At 39.5% G+C, this 25,842-nt stretch overlaps 3 protein-coding genes across 5 annotated transcripts in view; 1 reads left to right on the plus strand and 2 right to left on the minus strand.

The window, feature by feature from the left end:
- Positions 1–247: 247 nt before the first annotated feature.
- l(3)73Ah (polycomb group ring finger 3-like lethal (3) 73Ah) lies at positions 248–3,078 on the minus strand. Its single transcript, XM_011641453.2, has 5 exons — positions 2,836–3,078; positions 2,324–2,618; positions 1,903–2,048; positions 1,678–1,821; positions 248–1,616 (listed from the first exon to the last, which is right to left on the minus strand). The coding sequence occupies exons 2-5, from the start codon at positions 2,598–2,600 to the stop codon at positions 1,485–1,487; spliced, it is 699 nt and encodes a 232-aa protein (XP_011639755.1). The 5' UTR covers positions 2,601–2,618; positions 2,836–3,078; the 3' UTR covers positions 248–1,484.
- Positions 3,079–3,870: 792 nt separating this feature from the next.
- Positions 3,871–25,842, minus strand: part of LOC105428871 (fibroblast growth factor receptor homolog 1) — a 36,742-nt gene continuing 14,770 nt past the window's right edge. Inside the window, exons 1-11 of one of the 3 annotated variants that reach the window (XM_011641441.3) lie at positions 18,399–18,536; positions 13,141–13,354; positions 9,754–10,110; positions 9,222–9,614; positions 7,846–8,033; positions 7,472–7,607; positions 6,869–7,357; positions 6,257–6,755; positions 6,003–6,143; positions 5,808–5,913; positions 3,871–5,718 (exon numbers count right to left, since the gene is read on the minus strand). In XM_011641441.3, coding sequence (XP_011639743.2) covers positions 5,611–5,718; positions 5,808–5,913; positions 6,003–6,143; positions 6,257–6,755; positions 6,869–7,357; positions 7,472–7,607; positions 7,846–8,033; positions 9,222–9,614; positions 9,754–10,081 — 2,388 coding nt within the window. In that variant the 5' untranslated portion in view covers positions 10,082–10,110; positions 13,141–13,354; positions 18,399–18,536 and the 3' untranslated portion in view covers positions 3,871–5,610. Of the gene's footprint in view, positions 5,719–5,807; positions 5,914–6,002; positions 6,144–6,256; positions 6,756–6,868; positions 7,358–7,471; positions 7,608–7,845; positions 8,034–8,888; positions 9,071–9,221; positions 9,615–9,753; positions 10,111–13,140; positions 13,355–18,398; positions 18,537–25,842 lie in introns of those variants that run through there. The other 2 variants (XM_011641440.3, XM_011641438.3) reach the window with 2 other exon arrangements.
- The window catches only part of Ets96B (ETS variant transcription factor Ets96B), an 81,534-nt gene continuing 80,589 nt past the window's right edge, over positions 24,898–25,842 (plus strand). The window contains exon 1 of the mRNA XM_089084765.1: positions 24,898–25,114. The gene's annotated coding sequence lies outside the window, so the exon portion shown is untranslated. The remainder of the gene's footprint in view (positions 25,115–25,842) is intronic.

The following is a 25,842-nucleotide window of genomic DNA, read 5'->3' on the forward strand; positions in this document are numbered from 1 at the left end:
GAATATCCTTGTACGTACCATTTCATCCTTGTTTAACATTCGGTGAGTAAGATAAGATAATGACAGAGATAAAATAAAATTGAAATTCTATTGAAATTCTAATGCATGTAATAACGTAAGATAAATGTACATTTTTTTAAAAGTGAGATATAAATGGTCCACACGGATCATTGTATCCTTTTAATATTCAGTTCCCGCGAATCCCGGTTTACAAGTAATGCGCAATATCGACGATGTATAAAACATGTACTGTACAAAACATATTTATTCAATAATTTATGAAGATGCGCATACACAGTGTACATCGTACAAGCTCTAGCTCTTCTTGCGGTATCGCTACTTTGCAAAAAGTCGTGTTCGATTTTTCTAATTATGTACAATCACACCTTTCGTTACCGCTTAGCGATCGTCGGATGAAACGGGATCATTTACTACAAGCGATATACGCGTTACGCGTCTCGCTCGACACGGCCTTGGCCCAACATGGCGAATCTCCTGAAAATATTTTACTATAACAATACTATACTATCTTTTTTCTTCAATCGTGAGCCGACGTCGAGAGAAACATGCGACGCCATTAGAATATGTACGACGCATAAACATACAAAGTTAAAAAGGCCCGATTATCCAGACCCGATTTCTTTCATTTATCTAATACAAAGCTTGTATCTCCCTAAGCGCAACGTTGTTCGCATTCTGTCAAAAATATTCTATGTACAAAGGTAGGGTACGTGCTTGTGTGAAAAAAATGTACAATTTCACAAAATGAGGATCTGTGGTTTTGTTTCGCATCGTAAAAAATAATCACACTCATTTGTCAATGTTCTGCGTGTCACGAGAGAAGATGACCCGCCGAAATTTAACGCGCAGATACAAAATCTGTATAGTGCGGTGATGATTGAATATCTACAAAGAAAGACGTATTACACACCGTAGATCAAAATACAGATTTCGCTTTTCTTTAAGACGTTATGTTTTCCTATATGAGCCACAATTAAATATTAACAAATGTAATGCGCTACTGAAAAAAAGATAATTCTTGATTTGTAAATTCATCTTTAATTATATAAAGATAATATCTTATAATATCTTCATGTAAAAGCTGCGTTCGGGAAGCACATTATTAGCGCTATCGTGTTATTCTATCTTTATCATTCATTAGCGAATCAAGGATAGACTGACACTCCAAACACAGTCGAAGAATACATCACAAGAACGATCTTTGATTCAACAGTAAGATCTTATTACTACTACGTAATAGGATCTTATTGTTATTAGTATAGATTAATACATCTTGAAATCGATGTAACATCCTGTTTTCGTGGAATCAAAACTATTTTTTTTTTAAATTCTACACAAATGCTTCACAGACAGAACATAGAAATAAGTACCACAATAATTAAGATAAAAATATAACTATAAAAATGTACAAATAAAGGAACAGATCCTTTGTGATTTTTGTACATTTCGTATGTAGAAAAAGGTTAGTCTTGCATATCTATATGCGATCTGTATTGTAACCTCAAAGGTGGGTCCCGGAACCTCCATCTCGTCACATAAACGAACTTCAATGTGTGATCCTTACCTAATAATTCGTTATTGCACAAAATATCAATCTGTGGAAAAACGTAAATAAGTTAATAGTAATATTCTTTTATGTCATATCATTATACTTACATCTCTATATTTTTCCATGCCACTCAAAACCTTCTTGGCAATAAACTTTTTCATATGTGTTATCGTAGCCTGAGCGGAACACCTGATAAATCTCCTCTTTAAAGTTTTCAAACTAGCGTTCATACACTCTAAACATACGTTAACCTGCAAATTTGATTAGTTTTAATCTTGATTAGATATTCTGTTTCTGTAAATTTCATATCGTATACTTCATGTTATAATTACCTGTTCATCGGTACGATGATAATCTGATTCTGCGTGTGCATCCGCGTTAGTCTTCTCTTCCTCGATTTCCCCAGCATTGGGTAAAATGTCTTTAGGACAAGGCAAACCTCTGGCTCTATAAAATTCTCTTTCCCTTTTGATTTCATCTGAAATGGAAGATATTTTTGTTAGCACTTCTTTTATAATTTGACATTGCTATAGGCCAGGTTTGTTAATGCATGAAGAGACTAATCTTTAAACCTTGTATAAATTAAAAATCCAAGATAAATGAAGAAAATAGACTAGTTGCAACTGGCCACAATAGCCAATGCAATTAGTCAATTTTTTCTTTGTTCAATATCTCGGATTGATTTTCAGTATTGTGAACATAAAGCTTTACAAAGAGAGAAGGATCAAAAATTAAATTAAAAACTATTCTTACTTTCTTGGAGGTCAGGGACTAATTTGTAGACAATATCCTGCATAGTTCTGTCAAAGCTGATATACTGAAGCGGATGCGATTGATGTATGACAATCTGGCATGTCGGACAAGTGTGCTTCTCCTCCAGATGTTTTACTAAACAACTCTTACAGAATGTGTGCAAGCATTCCGTAACAGTAGTAGCGTCAATTAAATACCCACGACATATCTTGCATGTTATGTGACTGTTGAGCGTTTTCAGTTTTATCCTTCTCTCCATGGCATCGATAATCACCATTTAACAAGAAGATGTTATCTGTAATGACACGTTGCAACAGTTGCATTAATTAGAATTGTTAATGTTAAGTGATCTTAAAAATTGTCACAATGAGGATTGTGAGAGCGAGTAACCGCTTGTAGGCAGGCAAAAGATGCGAGATAAAAATGCGAACAGGCTCAATTTGCCGTTACGAACGCGTAAGAACGGTCGCCAGGTAACTGCAATCGCGGAAAGTGGGTTATCGGATTCTAACCTCAATTCCGAGTGCGTGAACGCGATGTTTCTGGCTTCTTCTACTCAGAACGGAGCTTTATAGGGAGAAGATGTGAGATCCAGAACATTCTCGTGCCTGGATCTACGGATCTACGACGAGTGACTTGTGGAAAAGAAGTTTCACTAAAAATCTGCTTTAAAAACAACTCAACAGCTAAACGTTATTACTTGTACGACAACAAAACGGGCTGATAGTGACGCCATCCATGGATTCACGACGGTGATATGAACTCGCGAGTGACACGCGGTTACGTTCGAGAATGAAAAATGTTACGTCAATGATTCTCAAATGATACGAAAGATAGGGAGAGTGATGCTGGGGGGGGGAGGGGGGCGAGAGATCTTGGCTAATATAAAAATGAGTAGAAACTTATTCGAAATTTATCATATTTATAATCGATTAATAATTGAATTCTTCTGATAAACATTTTAATTATTTTTATATTTATAATTTCAAATTTATTAATTTTTTTTTTAATTTTTTCCGTACACGTGGCACTTTGTACACGTGGAAATTGTTTTTTTACAGTGCAACACAGTGTAACACAGTGTAAGTTGAGAGATTTTGACAACCATTGTATTACGTGATGCTTTGATTCAACCGATTAAGTAGACAAGAGCCTGTTCTATGACAAATTTGCATGAATTATTATCGCGTAAATTTAGATTGCATCAAAATTACGATACCACGAAATATAGAATATTTTTATATACAAAAAATGAAATTTATATTTGATTATTTTTACTTTTAAAAGCAATTTATTCATAAATAAATATTATAAGAAAGTTTTGATTTAAAAAAATTTTTTTTAATTTTTTATTAAATTCGTAAACAGATAAAGATTCATTTTTTTAATTTTGTAAAAAATTTCTGGAAATCTCGAAAACTCTCTGTAGCTTTAAATATAGCAACATCTTTGCAACATTTCCATGCATTTGCAATTGGTGGACTGTTTTTTGTGTTATATGGATTTCTTTGACGAGGAAATTCGAAAAAAAGCAACGATGCGGAGAGTTATTTTAATACAGATCGGCTGATTTATTGAAGACGAAACTCACATTGTGATGATGATTCCTTTACAATCTATACATTAAATCTATGTGTACTTTAGGTAAACTCTAATTTATCTATCATTTTTATTCTATCTTCAGCTGCTGAATAATAAGGAAAATTTTAAATAAACGTCTATATGTACAGATCGCGGATTAAAAAATTATCTTCTAGTGCACATACATCCATTAACTTTTACAAATCACTTTTTACAAAAGGGCCGCTCGAACGGCTACCTTAAACCGCTATCTTAAAATTATGTAAAAAAAAAAGATCCCGAAAACGTGTACATACTTGAGAGACACTGATATTATTTAGAGAAATAAATTATCTATTTCTAAGCACCTTTCTGCTATTTATACACTTATTATATCGATATTGATATAGCTATAAAACTTACAGCGATACTTTGGACTTTCCTCTTGAGACGTTCGTCTCTTTTCACATTCAATCTCTTATGTGTGTCTGAGCTTCTTTCTTTTTACAAAGAATTGCTCCAGAACTCGCGTACAAAATCTATGGTCACCGTCGATCCTAATGCTAACGTAAAAATGTTAAAAATCTACTAGCTACTATAATACAGAAAAACGTACAATTTTCACAGTTGACTAGTTACAAAACACAATATCATGTTCTCGTTTGATATCCGTATGATCTATGCCAGTGATCGGATTTAGATGTAATTTTCAGTTCGATTTTCATGTGTGTGTTCTTTTTTCTTATCGCTCATCTCTTGATGAATCTAATTAAGATATAACTATAAAATATAATTATAAAACATGCGAGGCTTTGCCTCAAAAACAAATTTCACCAATTATTTCATAATTATATTTATATAATATTTTGTAGTTATTATTTTATATAATATTATATAATATTATATAATATTATATAATTTTATATAATATTATTTTATATAATACATAATTATATATGTGTAGAAATTTCTTCTGGTCACTTATAATTAAATTACAAATACGTATTGGATTATTATTCCTGAAATTATTTATAATTTTATATTACAACCTCAGTCTAAAATCTTTTATCCGTTTAATCAATCTCTTATGAGTCAAAATGAGGATAAGGATGGGAATCGAATTCGAGATAAAAATCGGGCTCGAAGTTGCATTTAAATCCAATACTGATCTATGCGATTCAATGAATCCCCGTGAACTTATTTCTTCATTTATTGTCGATACCTTTACAAGGCACTGATTCATGGCACAATTATTACATCTATGAATATATATATATATATATAAGATTTGTATAAGCAACAAATCCGCTTTCTCTGCGTTAGCGCGTCAAGAGACAGTGTCAATTTTCACATAGCCTTAAATTTCGTTTCCTTCACGTTCATCCTAGACCTAACATATGTCAATTGATGAGAAATAATAGCAACTTTAGGATATCCAGTTTTGTCAATACGCAAATACTTGCTGTCGACATATGTTACCCTTTCGCGATTCATTCTTAATTTCACGCGCTACACACGGGTCAATACTGATTTATTTTATTTGGCGTGTTTCTTCGCTTGTGTCTCAGTCGATTATTCTCCTGCGAATCTCTCACGCTCGAATTTCTTCGTCTCTTTATCTCTCGTCGACTCGCTTCTGTTGGATGCTTTATCCGGTCGACTGTAATCGTTCCAAGTATCTCGTCTGTGCGAAGTCTAAGTGACATTCTTCGTGATGAATACACGGTTTATAAGAGATGTGGAAAACTTTCTTCGCCTTCCTCGTTTTCCGTGTCGCTGGATTCCTGGCTGGACGGAGGCGTGTCCAATTGGGGCAGTCCGAGATCCAGATATTCCTAATATCGAAGAAAATTGTAGAATCAAGACTGCTATTATAAAAATATTCTTACTACTTAATTATCGAAATATGGAGATTGCCACTCACCTCGTTCGCTGTTATCGTTAATATTCTATCGAGATCCTCGACCAACTCGACAAACGTCGGTCTCTCGTTCGGCTGATAACTCCAACAGTCCCTCATGAGCATGTATCTGCAAAGGCGACGAATCGAGGAATATATTTTCTCAGAAAATAGAGATCACGTTCGTCGAATAAAATTGCGCATAAAGGCATGTCTTACATGTCGATCGAGCAGCAGGGCGGCTTCTCCATTCGATGACCCGTTCTAAGTAGCTGGAATAATTTCTCGACCGATGGCACGGACGGGTAAGGCGTACCGCCCATCGTCATGATCTCCCACAACAGAATCCCGTACGACCATCTGGAAAAAGATCGCAAGAAATGTAGAATGTTAAAGTAATAAAAATAAGAAGAAAAATCAAATTAATTATTATTTTCTATTGGATGAAAAAATTGTTCTTCCAGAATACTCACACGTCAGACTGAGTGGTGTAAACCCGATGGAATAGAGCTTCTGGAGCCATCCACTTCACCGGTAACCGTCCATCCGTTGTCTTTCTGTAGTAGTCGTGGCAATGAATGTCTCTGGCGAGACCGAAGTCGGCGATCTTCAGCACGTACTCGTCGCTGACGAGAACGTTCCTAGCAGCCAGGTCCCTGTGTATACACCTCCTGCTGGCCAGGTACTCCATCCCACGCGCCACTTGATATGCGAACGAGACTAGATCCTTTTGCGTGAGGGTCTTCCGTTCCTTCGGCTCTTGCCCGATGGCCGGTTCGTATCCCGAAGAGGGTCTGTGATCTCGGAGGAAGTCTCGTAGATTGCCGTGAGGAGCGAACTCCACCACGACGTACAGAGGACCGTTCTGAGTACACGCACCCAGGAGATTGATGATATTCACGTGCTTTCCGATCATCTTCATCATTTCCATCTCCGAAACCAGATCCATCATCTCGGTATCTGTATGACCCTCTGGAAACATAGACACCCGAGAACATAAGCAAAATGTAAAATCTCTCTCTCTCTCTCTCTCTCTCTCTCTCTCTCTTTCTTTTCTATGATTACACATGTCTTTATTTGCTCACCTTTCAACATTTTCACCGCGACGACGCTAGGTAGTCCTGGTTTTCCGGTATTCGTTTCAGCCCTAACGACTTTGCCGAAAGCTCCTTCGCCCAGAGTATTTCCAAGCGTAAAATATTCCCTCGGCAATTCCCAAGTGCTGTCCAACGGCAATTCATACTCGGACACGTTGTCGTTGCTATTTTCCTCGGCGATTACGGTGGACTTTTGTTTCTCGATCTTCACCACCGGCAGCAGCAGCTCCTCCTCGATTGCATTCTGCGCGTTCGCCAGTTTCTGCTTCTCCACTACCACCTTCTTCTTCCATTGCGTCACGACTGCCGCACGTGCCGTCTCTATCGCGAGCAGCTTCTTCATCTTCTCGCGTTTCAATCGATGGAAGATGTATATCACCACGACGACACCCACGGCGAAGAACACGCATAGAATGCCAGCCAGAACGTTCACCAAGATTTGCGGTCTCGCGGCCAGCGGTACTTTTTGCTCGAGCGCTAAACAAATTTTTCAGGATCATACATTCTGATATTTCACTCAAGAATATTTTGTTCGAATAAAAAGTACAAAAATGTCAAGTAACTTGAAGCAAAATTGAATGATATACTTACATTCGACTACATTTAAATAAGCGCTACTAAACGTTTCCCCTAAAGTGTTCTGAGCAATACACGTGTACCATCCCTCGTCTTTTTCCGTTACGTTATATAGTCTCAGCTCGTCCGGATTTTCTGTGTCCATTCCAGCCTGTGATGAACGAAACGCTATTAATCACGCTTTCGCAATGCTATAGCTTTCGATTATGCACAAAAGTTATTTACACAAAGTATGTACAGCGCACATTTAAATTTACTTCCTTGACAAATGTTAGCACAGAATCCATTATTAGCGAAAGGCTCAAATTTGAAGCGTTCGAAAGCGAAAAAAAATTGAGAGCAAGCGATCGAAAGAAAAGATTGCGAGTTTGCATGCAAGCTGCGCCCACCTTGACCTCCACCCGTAAGCTCTGATTGGTTTTGTTGACGGTGTCGAAAGAAGTGTGACGACCATGATACCATTCGAGGTGACGATGCCCATCAGACAGTACTTGGCAGGTTAGAGTAACGTTTTTTCCGATAAGCACCGTGGTATTTCTTGGCGCTCTTGTGAGGATCGGTCGATGTGCTACTCTCTCTATAGAGAAAAAGAAACCCAACCACCGTTTAAACCAACATTTATTGAACACTTATTTAACACATAAAGGAGACAAAACAGGAAAACTACACAAAAAAACTCAGCTATCCTGAATATGGCTAGAGTGAAAATGGTCAGATAATAGAAGAGCATGTAACGTAATATAAAAGCTTGTAATATAGAAAGTGAAGACGATTCAGTAAGAGAAGACGATCCAAACTCCACTGTTTGCTAAGTCGTAAAATAAATAAATTTATTCAACACAGAACAAAAAAGGAATATGACAAATACTCGGCATGACAGAATTTTAACCTAATAATTTGTTTTAGTTTTGAATTTATATACATATATATACATTTAAAAATTATTTATATATATAATAAATTTATTATTTACATATAAAATAGAATATAGAATATAACATTGTAAGATATATTCCTATATATCTTATTAAAAATCACATTTAACTTTTTATACATTTTAGAATGTCGATGTCGTTGTTTTGATTTCCATTAGGTAAACTAGAGTGAAATAAAGAAAAAGAATAAAGAAAAATAAGATAACCCATAACCAAAGATTGTGAAGATAATTTTCTAGACGACGTATACTGTAAGATGAAATAATCACATTAATTACAATTAAAGTAGAATCTTCTTCACTCCAATCTGCAAATATTTTGAAGACTTTGATGTTCTAAGAAAAATTTGGTAGAATATAACAGTCCACCCTGCACCGTGTATTGACAATTAGCACAACACCGATTAAATGAATTTTCTATAAAAAAATTAATTAACATAGTCAAAGGACCAGGACCCAGGATCCTTCATCACCATCACCGATAAATGGCAGCTGTACCTGGAGCAGAGTTCCATTGGGCGAATCCTCTTGATTACCGGGAAATTGGTCGACTTTAAGCCACTGTATATACGGTTCGAGATCAGAGACAATGGGACATCTGAAGATTGCGGTACCGTTAATCTCAGCCGTCACGTTCTTCGGAAAGCCTACGTTGATGTACGGCTTGTGTGGGAAGCGCTCTACGATTTTTGTTTAGCATTTTCAATCCGCGTGCGAGACGCGACGAGCATTCGCGATTTATTTATCGCGAACGCGATATCCGAAATTGTCGCGGACGAATTCAAAGACGATCAAACTAATAAATAAAGACTCGTAACTCGTTTTACTCACCGACAATATCGACTTTGTAAGTATGATTGATGCAGCCAAGATAATTGCACACGATGCATGTGTAATTGCCAACGTCCTTGGTAACGAGATCCTCCATCTTCAACATCCATTTGGTCATGATCACGGATCCGAGCTCCCGCTTCGGCACCTCGTCGTTCTTCAGCCACGTGATGTTCGGCGTGGGATTCCCCGCGCTCGAGCATCTCAATCGCAACGCGCTGCCGGCAGGCTTCACCACCAACGGGTGCATCTCTTGAGACTTGTTGAAGTAAGGCGGGCTTTCCGGCATCGTGTTGTTGCGCTCCCCCTGCGTGACGTTCTCCACCTTCTCGTCGTCCACGTCCGCGTCCAATTTTTCGCTGTCCAACTGCAACGATCGCGTCTCGGGCAAGTCTGCGAAAAGGAGATTATCGTTATTGTACAACACACGTCGTACTCGATAGTCGTACGCGAGTACAGATTCAATTCGACAGTTAATGCCACATTTAATTGAGACTCCAGAATGGAGATTGTCGGATAATCGATAACTCACTTCTGGTTTCCATCTCGAGAGTATTGCCCTTGTCTTCCGGTTTCATCATCCCGTTCATCGCGCCGCTCTTGTCCTCGCCCTCCTCCTGGAAACCATCGTTCTGCGGAGGCTCGACGCGTACGGTCACGTTCCTCCATTCGATGGTCTCGTTCGACGCCAATCTACAACTGTAGACTCCCGCGTCCTCCATTTTGACGAATCTGATCTTCAAGTTTTGTTTGTTCACACGTATCCTAGAGTTCCATCTCGGACGGAACATCTCGTCATCCTTATACCATGTCGTATCAGCCTCGTCTTTTAAGCAACGCAGATATAGCTTCTCGCTCATGAATGCCACAATGTCGCTATTAATTTCATCTGTAACGTAAATGTTACACACGTCGTGTGAATATACCATGACAGCGAATGTACGACCAATCTGTATCTCTATGTTGCATGCGTTAACGGTAAAGTGAAGAGAAACGGTGATTATTTCGCCTTTCTTCGCGCACGATTTCCGCGAAGAGAAAGACATACATGATTTGTTCTATAAATTGTAATTTTGCATCGATGTAAAATGATTCTCTATAAACAGACGAACGTAATTCGTGTCATGGATTAAATTAACTTTAATTTGTTTGTTAGTACCTGTCCTTCTTTAATAAATAAAAGATAAAATTTAATTATTTAACTTAGAATAATAATCTAGAGTTTATACCACGAGGAAAATTCTCAAAGAAATAAATCTAAAAATGATTTTCCGAATTGCGTTTTACATTTAGATGTGTGTTTATTTATATTTTTTATTTCTAATAAAATGTATTAAATAAATAATTATAAATCTCAACAATATATCTTATTACTATTTAATTGTTAAATATACAAATGGAAATTTTGGGAATTCTCTGCGATTCTCTCAGAGATTGAAACCCTCACTTTGGAAAACGCTGATTTATGATAATCACCGTCGCGAGAATTTGCGGAAGTTAGAGACGGACATTTTGCATCTAATGAGAGAGAGAGAGAGAGAGGAGAGAGAGAGAGAGAGAAAGAGAAAGAGAGAGATAAAGCAAAACGACATGGGGCTTGGCTCGGGTACATCGGATCTATCTACCCCCGACATTTGCGCCGGTTTGATCAAGGAAACTCATTTTCCTGCGCGGCTCATTCATAAGGCCGACCGGCCGGACCTCGGAATATCGCCATTTGGAAGACGGCCAGAAGTGAATCGCGACACTGTCCCTTCCGACGTTCCATCTGGAGCCTTTCTGCCCCTCCGTCCCCGGAACGCGTCGCACACTATATTTAGAGCTATTCTCTCCCCTGCGACCCCCCCTTCCCCCTACCGTCGCTCTTCCCCCGTAAATCGCCCCGTGATTACGATCGCTAATAGTACCACGAGACGCGTCTTCATCGTCGAGCAAATCCCGAATGGAGTGATATTGAAATTTCTGATTATTAATACAAGACCGGATCGCGCCATTCGCGCCGATCTCATCTCCATTCTACATAACAGTAATCAACGAGGCTCTTCTTCGGATCTGCCTCTCGCGAGTTATTCCAGACGCGTCGGGAAGGAAAGGGAGACTTTAATTCAGTCGAGATGCGAGCCCGCGTAAAGGGCTTTCTTTTTCGCGAATCTTTAAACATCCTCGCGTCGAGCCCCCTCATCCTCGCGTACAAAAGGAAGCGTTGTGCCTCGCGAAAAGCCCTCGGCAGAGGAAATCGATCGAGTTTATATTGTCGCTCGTCGCCGTGAGCGTTCCGCTTCGCTCTTTTTTGGGAGACCAGCAACAGATGCGAGGCACGTGGCATCGGCGTCTGCGATCCGATGTACGAAGAAATCGGTGCACGAGATCGCGCATCGAGACATTAATCCACGCGGGATGTTTTTCAAAAGGTTGGTCGATTTTGGTTTCCAAAATCTCCGATACTTTAAAAAAATTTCATTTAATATTGAATCAGTTTGTCGCTTCGATCGAGGCCTAAACTAGGAATCGATTCCTCTCAGTAACCGGCCATCTGCCTCGAGCCAAACGCCAGGAATAGCTTTAAACGCAAAGAGGTTTGCGCCACTTTTGCCGATGTTGTTCTCTTCACTTTCTGCCTTCGGTCTTCTATTATCCCGAGCTTTTGGTCACGACAACGAGCTTTGGCATGTTTGTACAGATTCAGTCGCGCGAAGAACGCAGGTACGTCACGTCGTAAAGGAAAAATATCGTTAAAAAAAAAAAAAAAAGAAATACCAACGAATCCAACGCGTCTGTAATTCTTTCGATATTTTCCTCGACGAATCGGCGAGAATTTCGATTGCCACGTCATCGTTAAAGCACAGCATCCAGAAATGTTATTGTTCGCGATATAAATACAAAGCTCGTAGCGAACGACGTTAAAAAGAGGGTAAGTTAACTCTGTTAGCGAATAAAAAGACTTTGATCCTAAACAATACTTATTTTACAAAATGTTGGAAATATTTCGAAGTAATTGATTCCATTTTAATCCCGATATTAAACTCGCCTCGTCGACGCCATTAACCATTAACGTCGCGCGCGCGACGACGGAAACCCCTGGTTTGTCAATGTCAGCGGCCGTTTATTTACCCGTGTCGTGACCTGAAACGTGCGCATTTTTTTTTACCCCGACACATCGCACTGTCTAACTGACGTATGCAGTGCTTTCTTTCGTCGCGGTTGCGCGGATAGCGATAGCGGCCGCGTTAGAGAAACGATCTCTATCCCGCGCTCATTCTTCAACGTCCCCCGGCCTACTCGCCTATCTTCACGAAGAGCGCGTATAATCTTTCAATAACACAGCCCGATCTTTTAACGTCGGTTTTCTTAGGTTCAATCTCTATCTCTCTCTGTCTCTCTCTCTTTCTCTCTTTACGGGCAGGAACATCTCTCTCGGTACATCTTGCCGTTGCAGCACGTGCCGCTCGTAAATCGCTATCAAAGTTTCCGCGCAAACTTGGAGGCGCGGCTACCGGTTCTCCAAGTGCCGGACAACTTCATAAATAACCGCCGCTTCCCCGCCGCGTGTACGACTCGGAATGAAATCGCTCCAATAAAGGGTAAATAACATTTTGTCGCAGATATCGCGGGCTTCTCATAATTCAACCGTCAGACGTATGTGATACTACCATCCAGAGTTGTCGGACACGAAGGGAACGTTCGCCGCGTCACGCCTTATTTACTCACGTCCAACGTGACTCGAGAGAATAATCGGACCGGTAATGATAAATCGATCTCAGCTTCTAAACCGATTTATCGCTACCGGTCCGATTATTCTCTCTCGAATCGGTGGCGAACGCGCGTGAATAAAATAATGCGGCGAATGTTCGATGCTTACAGCCTCGTCCGACTTTTCTCATGTTCATGAGATTCATTGGAATGCTGGTGATACGATTACCTCGTTACCAGAAAGACGAGACGAGGTCGGCTGGTGAGATGGATTACCGTCGTCGTTCTCGATCAGTCGTGCCAAAAATATTTTCACATGACTGGTCCCGCCGATCCTCACAATTTCAGCAAACGCAGACAGAAATTAATCCGCATCAAATTAGAAATTCAAGAGAAGCACTCTATCTGTTCGGGGGAGGGGAGGAGCAGTTTTGTCGAAGTATCTAAAAATTTGGCCAGATTTAAAAATAATTTTGTTGGGCATCAACATAATTGTATAGAATATTCAAATTGGTTGTTAAAAATTATTGCAGTAATATCATCACGTTTAAATGTCCCGCATAATTTTGATGATAATAACAAAATTATTTTCGGACTTATTATCTAGTCAAATTTTAAATATTTCGGCAAAACTATATTTCTATATTATTTTCATGATTTTTACGCTCAGAATTTTTTACAATCTCGCGTAATTATCAGGTCAAATAATACGAGACGTTTTGTCGAAATGTTTTCGTAAACCTACGGCGTGCTATGTTAGCTTGTGAAACGAACGTTTTCTATTGCCTGTTCGTTCGCCTCATATGGAACTAGAAATAGTTGGGATGCAAGGCATCGATCATAGAAATACCATGCAGGAATACCACTGACAGTAGATATTTCCGCATGGTATTTCTATGATCATCGCGATTTTCATTTTTTTAACACATGCGATCTATAATTCATAAGTCAAGTTTAATCATCAACATATATCTAGCACTCACTTTTTTGATTCCATAAAACCGAAGAAAACTGAACATCTTATTTTTAACTTAGTCTTTTCTGCGACGATAAATATGTTGCTCATTGTTTTACATATCGCACGATATAAAGAATATACGGAGAATTATTAACCGAACAAGAACTTTACTCCTTTTCCAAGAGTTAGAAAGGTAAATATTTGATTTACTCGACGATTTTTCGATAAACGAATCCATGAAAAAAATGACTCGACGCGATACAGCGCGAGCAAACACGCGGTTCGTAAAGTCAAACAATCTTGAAGATTTAGCAGAAACGCATGCCAAGTTATATGGATCATTTGCGTGATTAATCGAGTAACGTAGAGCGCGATTCGAAGCGTAAACGTTGACAGAAATCACGACCTGCCAATTTATGTCGGAACCTATGATTTCACCTCGCGAACGAAACAAGTCTATCCTCTAGAAGTGGAGATCGAGGAAATAAAGAAAAATCGAGGAAGATCTCTCTCTTCCTTCGAACAAGTGCCCCGCGGTGTCGGATTACGATCGTCCCACGCGTTCGGCTTTTAGCGTCTTCATTCGTAGGACAAGAGAGAAAAAGAGAGAAAGAGAAAGAGAGAGCTCTTTCATGCCGCCGATGTAGCGGTCGATCTTACGCGAGATGATGATTCGACAAAAAGGAGAAACTCTAGACACGATAATTCCATCTCGTACGAGCGGCGCGATCTCTCCGCACGGAAACGCTAAAATGCTGACTCTTTTTTTCTTTATTATGTAAAAACCTCTTTCCATAGAACGTTCACCTACCCTTCTAAACGTACGACGTTTCTTCTTCGTTTCTTCGCGGATATCTGCTGGAATGTGTGCTCGGAGGTTTCATAATTGAAACGTGTTTCACGACAATTCCTTAATGGAAACGGCGATATTTTTTTCCATTTTGTCATCGGCAAGTTAACGATGCCTCACGAACGGCTATCATCGATCCAATTACCTTGTTCCATTTTCTACCGTGTGCGTTTGACGGCTGAGATCGTGGATTTTATTTATAAATCTTCCTCTCCTGCGAGGAAAATAAAACGAACGCTCGCTGGGGACGGACGTCTTCTTTCAACAGGAGACCCGATGTACGATAATTCGAGATAAAAAATGATCTGTGGTGGACCGAGCGAGGTGAGTCTCGCACAGGATTGGAGAGAATCCTGTTACACGTTTTAACGCATCGTCCGTTCGCGTTAAGATATCGTGTTAACAAAGTGCGGGGCCTCCACTAGGATAGAGACTCGCCAACGAAAACTGGCTCGACGAATCTAATTAAGATTCCGCTTCGTCCTGGAAGCCGTCCTTTCATAATGGGGCGAGTGCGGGGAAAGAAAAAGATGAGGGGAGGGGGGGAGAGAGTCACGGGACCGAGAGACAGAGAGCAGATAGAAACGTCGGGATTCCTGACGGGTCGGCAAGGCCTGAAACGACTACATACATATCTATACCTGCATAATTACATCTCGAAACGAATCATCCGACTCTCGAGGGAGATCGAGAGGGAACGTCGCTTAACGAACGCGCCAAGCTTGTTTCACGTACGAGATGAATCGCCGGCAGGACGAGGGAGTTCCGCGTCGGTTTTCCGGATTGCGCCTCTCAAGACGCGAGAGAGGACGCGCGCTTTTCCGAGGATCTTGATCCGTAAGTGAGCGAACGAGCGAAGACGACCAGGAGGATGAGAGGGGGCATGGATGTGGGCACGGGTCCAGCGGAAAAACGGAGTGACGTTCGATCAACTGGCAAGACCGGCCGAGAAATCTCTTGGCGAAATCTCCTTCTCGGTCCTCCCGAGTTGCCCTCCCCCCCTCCTCTTCCCTCATAATTCGCGCTCTGCTGCCATCTCTTTCATTGTCCAATTGGTAATATCAGTCGCTATTACGCTGTTGAATACATTTAATAGACAAAAGATTGGCAGTGGCTCTCATCGCACTCGTCGCGCTCGCGCGAGAGACCCCTCCCGCCTCTGAATTTAGTCCGAGAAAATGGCGTCTCGTCACCCCGCCAACGCCGGGAGAGTATCGTTGCTGCTGGCCGATTCGGTAATAGCTCAGCCCGGCTCGGCATTCAATGACCGGGCAATTGGACAATTGAGCTCAATCATAATAACGCTCATACGCATACGTCGTGCCACACAGAGACCCCCGTCGTTCCGCCCCGTGTACCGCGACGATATTTATTTTGCCGAAATATCAATCCACCACCGGGACCGGGAATATACGTCCGCGGGATCACGTCGAAAACAATCCGGGGAGGGGGGGGGAACGCCGACCCCACGACGGTGTTATGAATCTCCCGACGGTCGGGCCCCTCCATTCAGACCGAAACGGGACCCCGTTTACGTGTCGCGCGTTTTACGCACGTGGCCTCGTCGTCGAAATTCCAACAAAACTCTCTACTTTCGAGCACGCACCAACTACGGAATATAGTGGAAATCACATCACCGCGGTACAAAGCCGTGTCTGTTCGCCAGATGTGGTGACGGTCGAAAATTTTCGACCGCGCCTTCCTCCTTTTGACCAGAGCGACATTGGAACTCTCTCGGTCTTCGTGGAAATTGACGTTTCCATTGTTTAGAACAAAATAAACGAACGCTCACGCACTCGCTGCTCTTGCATATCGCGTGCAGAACGTATCTTACGTAACGGTCTTGAGATCAGCGGAATAGCGGAGGCGTATCAATGACAGGCTCAATATTTATCCCAATTGCGGAAATTTAGACGTTCAGACGTAAATAAATCGGTGACAAATAATCCCTTTGCGTGACTATTCCCGAGATAAACGACCGTCGCGTCTGTGCGCGGCACGCACTGCCGGTAATTATATCCACGCGGGATATAATTATCGTCGCGGTAATTAATTGCCGTGCGTATTTCCCCGTTGGCGGTTCGCGACTCTCGAGAATCCGGTTTACAATGCATCCGGTTTACAATGTTGGAGAGCGAGTGATCGTACCGTCTTATGCTTTTCTTGAACAGCGATGATTGCAAACAAGTGCCAACAGTTACGATTTAAATAGCGGCGATACGTATGCACGTGGCGTTCTCCGCCACGAAGTTTCTCAAGAATGCAAGCGCCGATAATTAAATCGTAGCTACGAAGCCTAGGAGCGACGTGACTGGAAATAAACCAGGATCGAGCGCAGCATTTGAAAGCCTGACGGAGAGTCGACGTGCCTCGGTATAGATCTCACGAGATTCCACCATGCGGCGCGAATCGTATTCTTCCGTATTATTAACGCGGAATTGTCGTGCCAACGATTCTAATTCACAGAAAATACAATCGAATCGCAAATTTTGAAATCCTAATTAAAGTCAAAAGTAAAAGTCGAGTTATTAGAAGATCTTGATAACATTCGTGGATTGTGAATCACGGTTTACCAAAATGACGTCATGTATTTGTAAAGACCATGAAAAAATGGCTGAATTATTTTTGGTAAACATATATATATATATATATATACAAAATTATCGTGATAAATATTTACGAAGTATATTATCTTATTTTTATTTATTATTTTATTATTATTGTGACATTGAGATATAAAATATCATAAATAATTTGCTTTGCAATGAGGATGAGCTTGATATTTTTTTTGACGGAATAATTTAGAAATCGGTTTATATAAAATAGAATTATACAAAAATTCACACATTTTTCCTTTTCTAAATATATTTAATAATTGCTCTTATTTGTTATTGGTGTTACTTATTGCTTTCATTTCAAGAATTTCAACTTAAGGTTTCCTCTGGTATTTCAAAGTTTCCTACGCATCGTTCCTTTTTCATTCGTACTTCCGCTTTTGCCCTTTCGTTTTCGCTAGCTTCCTCGAGCTAGTGCCGCTTCTTCTTTCATGCTATTTTTCACGTCACACGATTCGCATTAACCATATTTCCGGCTTGTTCCTTTTTCGATACGAAAATACCGTGAAACGGAATGACGTTACGGATTTCCTTTATAAAGCTTCGACTCTCCACGACTGCGTATCAGACGCTTTTTTTTTAGCATTCACAGGTCTATTTTATTCGGAATTATAAGAGAATAAAAATTTATTATGACGATACACATAAATTATGACAAGGTGATAAAAAAAATTTTCGTTACATGATAATTTTGGTTTCTATCACTCTATGACTCCCACATTGTTTTTAAACATAATATTTATGGGATTTCCACGGGTGCAACTGTGCTTTCATCACCCTTTGCAAATGTTCCTAGAAAGCGTCGCAAGATCGCTTCTGTGAAATAAACGGTCTCAAAATATAACTCGTCTACAGCATTAATAAGCGGCACATTCTATTAATCTCTGACAATGAGTCGTTTACATATCATTGCATGCAACTTAAGGTTTATTAGATTCCTCTTTTTCTCTCATTTGTGTGACGTTTGAACACAAATATACCAAAGATGGTTTTGTTATTATCGTACAAAGAAACGTATGAATTTTTTTTAGGAACTGTAAGAATTAGATTTTTTTTTTTCTTACCTAAGCAAACCAATCGTGGATCCGCAAGTCCGAGGTCCAGGATAGCAAGGATCCCGAAGATTATGAAAATCTTCGTCGCCATTTCGACTCGCTCGACACCGGATAGATAATTAGTGTAATTTCGACATGAGTGACTTCCTGAAACAGAAATCATGGAGAATTTATTTATTCTTTCCTTTGAAATAAAATCTTCGAAAACTTTTAACGAGTACAATTTACCTTTCAATCAAACAACATATCAGAATTGATAAAAATGGAAAACGGAGGGGAAATGAAATGGAAAAGAAGGAAAACTACGTAGACGCCAAAAGAAAATATTTGAAGAATGGAGAAATATTTGAGGATCAAAACAAAGTCGTAATTATCGCAATTATGATATTATAATAGACGAGCGAAATACACGTTTCCTTCTCTTTTTTTTTTCCTTTGGCCGCCTCGTCGTATTTTTTCTCTATTTCACGAGAACAGTCTCTCGTCGTTTGGCCGACGGCCAAACCTCGAAAACGCGATGCACTCGTCGAGGTCGCACCAACGATTTTAGATACAACCACACTAAAATACGGCCCTGAGAGCATCAGCGTGCGAGTCAACGCACAAGTTTTACACACGTGCTTCCCCGTCCAGGAACGACGGGAATCGCCGCTTTTACCGCGACTCGAAATTATCATCGTAAATCCGCGCCGAGCACAGGGCTGTATTATTCGATTTATCAGCTATTGGCACATTTTTTTTTCAGCGTGTCGCGTGATTTTCGATATCCTGAAATTTTAAGAAAACAGAAAAAAAAATCATCTCGAATGTTTCGTAAGAATATCATTGCATTTTTAACATATGTTACATATACTTGTTTTTCCATAACGTCGTTAACGACCGTCGAGGGTGGATGGCTCTTGGGATGGATTGTTTTCTTTGAAACGTCCTAACGACTGCGTGGATACATTTTCCGTTACTTAGAAACTCGGTCCGGAGGTAGAATATATGCCCGAATGTAAGTCGAGGGAAATAAAAAATGACGAATCCAGCGAGCGACGATTAATATCCGACCCTTCCTCAGGGGGTCGAAGAATCTCACGTTCTCCGTGTTGGGACGTTTCTCGGCGGGTCGACGCGTCACCTGTTGCATCGATGAAAAAGAAAAATACGCGCACCCTCGCTCTCGAAGTTCGTCGATGTCTCATCTCTCTCAAAGGATCGCGGTCGTGAGAAGATTTTCCCCATGGGCACATTTGAGGCAGGCCAGAGTTTCGTAACCAGAGAAAACATCAGGGTACGCGAAAAACTAGAAGAAAACCTTATACTTTCGAGACAAAAACAATCTGAAACAATTCTTTATGAGCGTAAGGCGAGAATATGGTAAACAGATTGTAAGTGTATGGGATAGTAATTTTCAGGTAAAAGGATGCAAACTTATGAATGAAAGAAACGTGAAAAAAAGTTTTGAAGGATTTATAAATTTGGCCACGTACAAATGTAAAAAGTCATTTTGTTGAGCCATTAAAATAATTATGTAAGATGTTTAAATTGAGTATAAAAAAATTTTGCAACATTATCATCATGCTTAATCATCTTATATAATAATTCTGAAACATTCTTTTGCAGATCCTTCAGCAAAATTGTTTTTTCCATTTATATTTATATCGATTTAAACATGGAAAAAATAGTTTCTTTTTAAAGAATTTAAAAATTTAATCAGATACAGATCTGAAAATAATTTATTGGACCATCAAAATTATGTAGAACATTTAAGCACGATGATATTGCAAAAATTTTTGTCTTCTAGCGGTCAATTTTATTTTTTTAAATATTTAATGACCTAATAAATTTATTTTTGTGTTAATTATTGACGCGTCGTCTTTCGCAAAAAGCGCATTTACCTCTTTTCGCTCGCTGGCACTCGGGAATAAATTGCGACGATCAGAAGATGCGATGTCATCGATATTAGAAGAATTTCATATATTTCTGCGCATCGTCGCGTTAATAATTTGTCGATTTTAGGTACGCGTGGGTCGCGGAATTTCGTACGAGGCACGGTCGGTCGTTTGCACCAAACAGCCCAAAGGGCCGTCCATTAGTTTATAAATAACCGATCGCGTAGGACGAAACGCGTGCAGTTCCCGGTAATGCATGTACGTAATTAAAGCGAGCATTCCTCCGAATCCGGCGCGACGAGTTAGATGCATATGCTCTCTGCTTTACTAACGTAACCGTAACATAACGCATCGTGTCGGACTCGATGGTATGTCCGCTTAATAATCAAATCGCGCTGCGATACCAATTTATAAATCCTAATTTCTACGCGGTAGCATTTAATCCCGGCTTCTCAGAATTTAACGCGTCCGGTGAGCGCGCCAAGTATTCCGTAGTCGCTTTAGTCTCGCTATTGGCTATTTTACGATCGCATTTGCGATTAGAGCTGAGAATCCTGATGGTATTATACATATTTCGATCGCCGACGAGGAATGTCGTTGCGAACGCGAGCGGGAATGCAGCGCGATATTCGCGAATGCGTTCGTACAGCGCAAATTTGATTCGTTACGTAAAGTTTAGTGCTCGATAAGGAGAGTGTAAAAGCTGATATTTCCTGTTTATAGCGCGACGCGTTTGCTTATCAGTCTCGTCATAAATCTACGCCCATTTTCTCAACGGCGAATTATAATCTTGTCTCTTTGATCAATTAATACTTCTTATCTCAGTAATTTCATTTCGAGAATCAAAATACTACTTTCACGCATCGAGTCAAAGGCAGCAATTTAAATACTTAAAGTACACACGATAGTTTACAAGCGAAAAAGCAACATCTTTATCTAATTAATTCAGAAGTAACGTTTCCGGAAGAAGTTTATTATCATCGCGACATTTATGTCCTTCGTTCTAAGAAGAATCTAAGGGCTATACAAAATCAGTCGTAAGATTCGACTTGAATATCTATCACATTTTATATTAATCATTTTTTAAAACTTTTGATAATAATTCACAATTGTTTCGGACGTTGCGAAGATTTTTTTTAAACAACCGGTTTATAAGAGATCTCGTAAAACTATCTTAAGGAGCGTCATGAACATTTACTTTTTCCATCATATTAAATTGGACGAAATATTGATTTTGTATAAATTAGAAAATTATGACTCCAAGAAACTGTCATCTTATGTTTTCGCAAAATTCGCTTGAAATCTACGTCGATTTTCGCGCAAAACTTTGCATTCTTTGCCACGAATATTGCAGTCAACGACCGATCGCGGAAATTACGCGAAAGTTGAAAATATATGCATGACTAAAATCGATATTCTAGCAAGGTACAAGATGTTCTTGCATAAGTTAAGCGAGGAATGTACAGATCCTGAACGAGTTTTACACTGAACGACATTTTACATGTATCTCACGAACCATCGCTGTCATTTTAAAACTTTCGCACGGAAAGAGTGGTTTTTACGAAAGAATCTAAAAATTTGATTAGATCGATATCTGAAAATAATTTTCGGATGAGTCGTCAAAAAATAATTGCTTAAGCATGATGTAAAAATGTTTTATATTCTAGACAGCGATTAAATCCTACGTATCCTAACATAATTATTTTAATGGATCAACAAAATTATTTTCAAATCTATAGCTGACGATATTTTGAAATTTTTTAACAAAACCATTTCTTTCTCTGGTTTATAAAATAATTTGAGCATGGTAAATATTTGTTCTTTTCGAATTGGCACGTGAATGCAAACTGTTATAAATCGATCTCAGAACAGCCAAGTGGAGTATATTTTATTGATCTTTGCTTCTTCCTCTCTCTCTCTCTCTCTCTCTCTCTTTCTATGCTGCGATACTTCATAAAGAATAATAGGCTTCGGCTAAGAGTTCGGCCCTAGAATAAGGGCGTCTGGTTCTCGTCGAAATCGTAACGAAAACCGTGTCCATGTTTTCTCGCCTCATATTTTCATTGACACGTATGTACGTGCCGCATATATATATATATATATATATATATATATATATATATATATATACACACACACACACACACACATGCACGTTACTCTTCTGTAATCTAAAGCACGACGCTGCATTGGACGCTTGGGATTCTCCCAACGAAAACGATTCCATTAGCGGGAATGTAAATCTGGCATCGAAACAAAGCTCACGAGTTTGCTGAACCCATTCAGCATATTAAAACTCCTAAGGTCGTTTTCGAGACGAGAGAGTATGTGAAGGCGATTCAGGTAACACAATGCCAATTCTTGTTCCTATGTTTCTATTTTAAAAAAAAGATCGTTTTACTTATAATGGGGTCAATCACTTGAAATATATATTTAGAAAAAATAAAGTTACATAATTTTAAAAGTTAATAATAAAAGATTTAATTTGTCCATCGTGTTGTCCCGATTCAACACATGTTCTTCCTTTTTGCTTTGTTTTTCAATTAGTTGTCCAAGTATCATTTAGTGATCGCTAAAATTTTCATACAAGAGACAGTGTGTGGAACGCCGATAAAAATTAAAATTCGGGAGAAAATATCGATCGACGACGAGATTTTAAATTATATCCTCGACATCCGTCGACACTATGAGGTCCCGGACCTACGTCACGATAATTATGGGTGGTCGAATCTGTCGGACCGTAGGTCCCTGTGATGAAACAGGTTGAAGTGATTTTATTCAATTTGTCGAGGGTCGTGGAACACTCCTTCATAGGGATATCATAGATCTCATCGAGATTTCCGACGATAGGGATGCTTACAACCGAGGAAAGAGGATCGTCGCGGCACTTAAACATTCATGCATAAATTAAGGCGCATTTCTAGCTCCTTCAGGAGTGTTCGAGGAGTACGCTTTTAGGCGGATTCTTCTCTTTTATTTTTTTCCATCAACTCAAATATTTGAGTGTGATTTTAGTATTATTTTATATGCAAAATTGAAACGGAGTATAATTTACGGCGGAATCTCGAGAGAGAGAGAGAGAGAGAGAGAGAGAGAGAGAGAGAGAAAGAGAGACGCAAAGTCGTAAATAAATTCGCCAAGTAACCCTCGAGATAAAGGAGAATGAAGGCGTGGAAATTTATGAACGACCGCAACTGATAGAAACAACAATTTTATTGGCTCGAAATGGCGCCTAATCGAATGCACTTCGATACCTTCGCCATTAAAAAGCTCGTTCAGCCGTTAGCGTCGGCGTGGATCAAAGACGACGAGGAGGAGACAGAGACAGAAGAGGCGTATTAGGAAAAAGGACCAAGAGAGCATCAAGGAGACACCGAAGAAAGAAAGTGCTGAGGAGACACGAGATTCATTTTTCTGGAAGGCTGCGCTCGTTCTCGTATACTCGTCGCATTAAATTGGACGATAAATCGTAAAACAGAGTGAACCATAAACTGGAAGCATGTGCTTATGTGAAAAAGATATTGTTGCGTATTAACTAAAAACTATCTAACATACGTCTTTTGTTAGAAGTCGTAACTTGTAATAGCAGATTCTTAATTAGTATATCACTGATTATTCGTTGAATTTCTGAATTAATTAGAAAAAATTAGATTTTTTATTACATGAAGAATAAATATAAAATACAAATAAAAAATTATATTAAATCTACTTTGAGAGATCTAAAATTCATGTCAAATTTCAGAATAAAATTTCATTTATAATTTTATATGAACGTTTGAAAAATAAAGCAGAATTACACGTAAATATAAAATGCAATTAACAGCATTAATAAATCTTGTTAGTCATTTAGTTTAGTTATCTATGTTATTTATATCAATTATTAATCGCCCTCAATTTTCAACTAGTTTCAACTAGTTGAATATCGGTATTTACATTTCTAATGTTATAAAATTTGATTTAAATGGATCATTTAAAATAGACTTTAAGTTCGTATCTTCTCTCGTGATTCTTTCTGATATTCACGTCTATATATTTATTTTTATTCATTGCGAACCGGAAATGGATTGTCCTAAAAGCAATTCTCGTGGTGGGTTAAGATATTATCCCTATACAGAAAGGATGTCGACTCCAAAAAATAAGCCGCTTAACAGGCATATCCGTTTTAACCCCATGGGGTTACGAGGTGAGTTAATAACTTCGATGTCTGTTATGGTAAAAAAAAAGTTTCAAAATAATTTCGAATCATACCAAATTTGTTAATATAATTTGGCTATAAGAATCAAATTTAATTCAAAGTACTCTAAAAATGTTATTACATGTTTTTCTTAAACTTTTTTTTTTCTTCTTTTATTATTTCAGTATTTTTTAATAAATTCACGTGCAATTAAGAAACCGTTTTATTAATTAATTAACATTTTTAATGTGAATTCCTTCAGTTGTTTTGTAGTAATAAACAGGTATTGTTTATTATAAACCATTTATTATAAACCAACGTAGTCATAAACCCCGGCATAATTAGCGACGCTATCTCGCGATCGTGCGCACCCTTTAAATCCCGTTCCGCGCGCTGATTGGCGGAGACAATCGGACGAAGCCGAACGTTCGCGATTCGCCCCGCGCGAGACACCAGTTCTTGCGCATTAATCGAGTAATCGCGACGCGTTGCTTTAATTCGGCGGAAAAAGTTTGTGATAATTTGTGATATCGCGCGTTGAACCAATCCGGAGTATTATGTGTGCACGGAGGACACGCTAAATTGTATCATTTGAGGAAACGATTGTGCTTGTTCCCTTCGAACATTAAGTATTAGCCACCGGCGGGGTCTCCGATCTTCATGCATGAAAACAGGTGGGCGGACATCTTTGAATTTTCTTACCGTTCGCAAGGACGAGAAATACTGCGGTGTAAGTACGTCGCAGTTCCCTCGAGCTCGAATAATGAATAAAACATATCTCCGACGTGATCGCCGAGCGAATTAAGATATTCACGGCGGTTCATGATTGACTTGTTATCGATAAAACCGCGCCGGCATCCGAGACGCCGAACGCGGACATCTTTTCGCGTCGTGAATAAAAACGGCGGTACGCCGTTTTTGATTCCGATATTCGATCTTTGTTCCCATAAGAAGTAGAGATCGATAAGAGCTTTCGATCTCGGAAGCAATCGCGTATCTTTTCTCGCGTATAGTTGTTGGCTACGTCAGGCTCGTTTGTTCGTTCGTGATCGTTGTACCGCGATAGAAGCCCCCGTGACGCGCATTACGATACGCCTCGAAAAACGTGCGACGCTTCCGCGAACCGAAGCGGGTGAGTGGCGGGAGGGGGGAGGGGCAGTGGCTTCAGGTTGTTTTCGCGCCGCATGTAAACACGCGACGCGCTAGGCGTTGCGCAGAGAAACTGGTGTGTTGTATCATTCTCGCTCTCCTCGGCCGAGCCAATGTTTATTACCCTCGTAACGGTGAGCTCATTTCGAAATATATAAATAACACGCGTAAAATATAAGGCGTACAATAAAGGAACGGTTATTAAGAATTAAGAACAGAAATAAATATTGAATTTTGGAAATAAAAGTCAAAA

The sequence above is a fragment of the Pogonomyrmex barbatus genome, unplaced genomic scaffold, assembly GCF_055798465.1.
Source record: "Pogonomyrmex barbatus isolate J1 unplaced genomic scaffold, ASM5579846v1 scaffold9, whole genome shotgun sequence".
Taxonomy (NCBI): Eukaryota; Metazoa; Arthropoda; class Insecta; order Hymenoptera; family Formicidae; genus Pogonomyrmex; species Pogonomyrmex barbatus.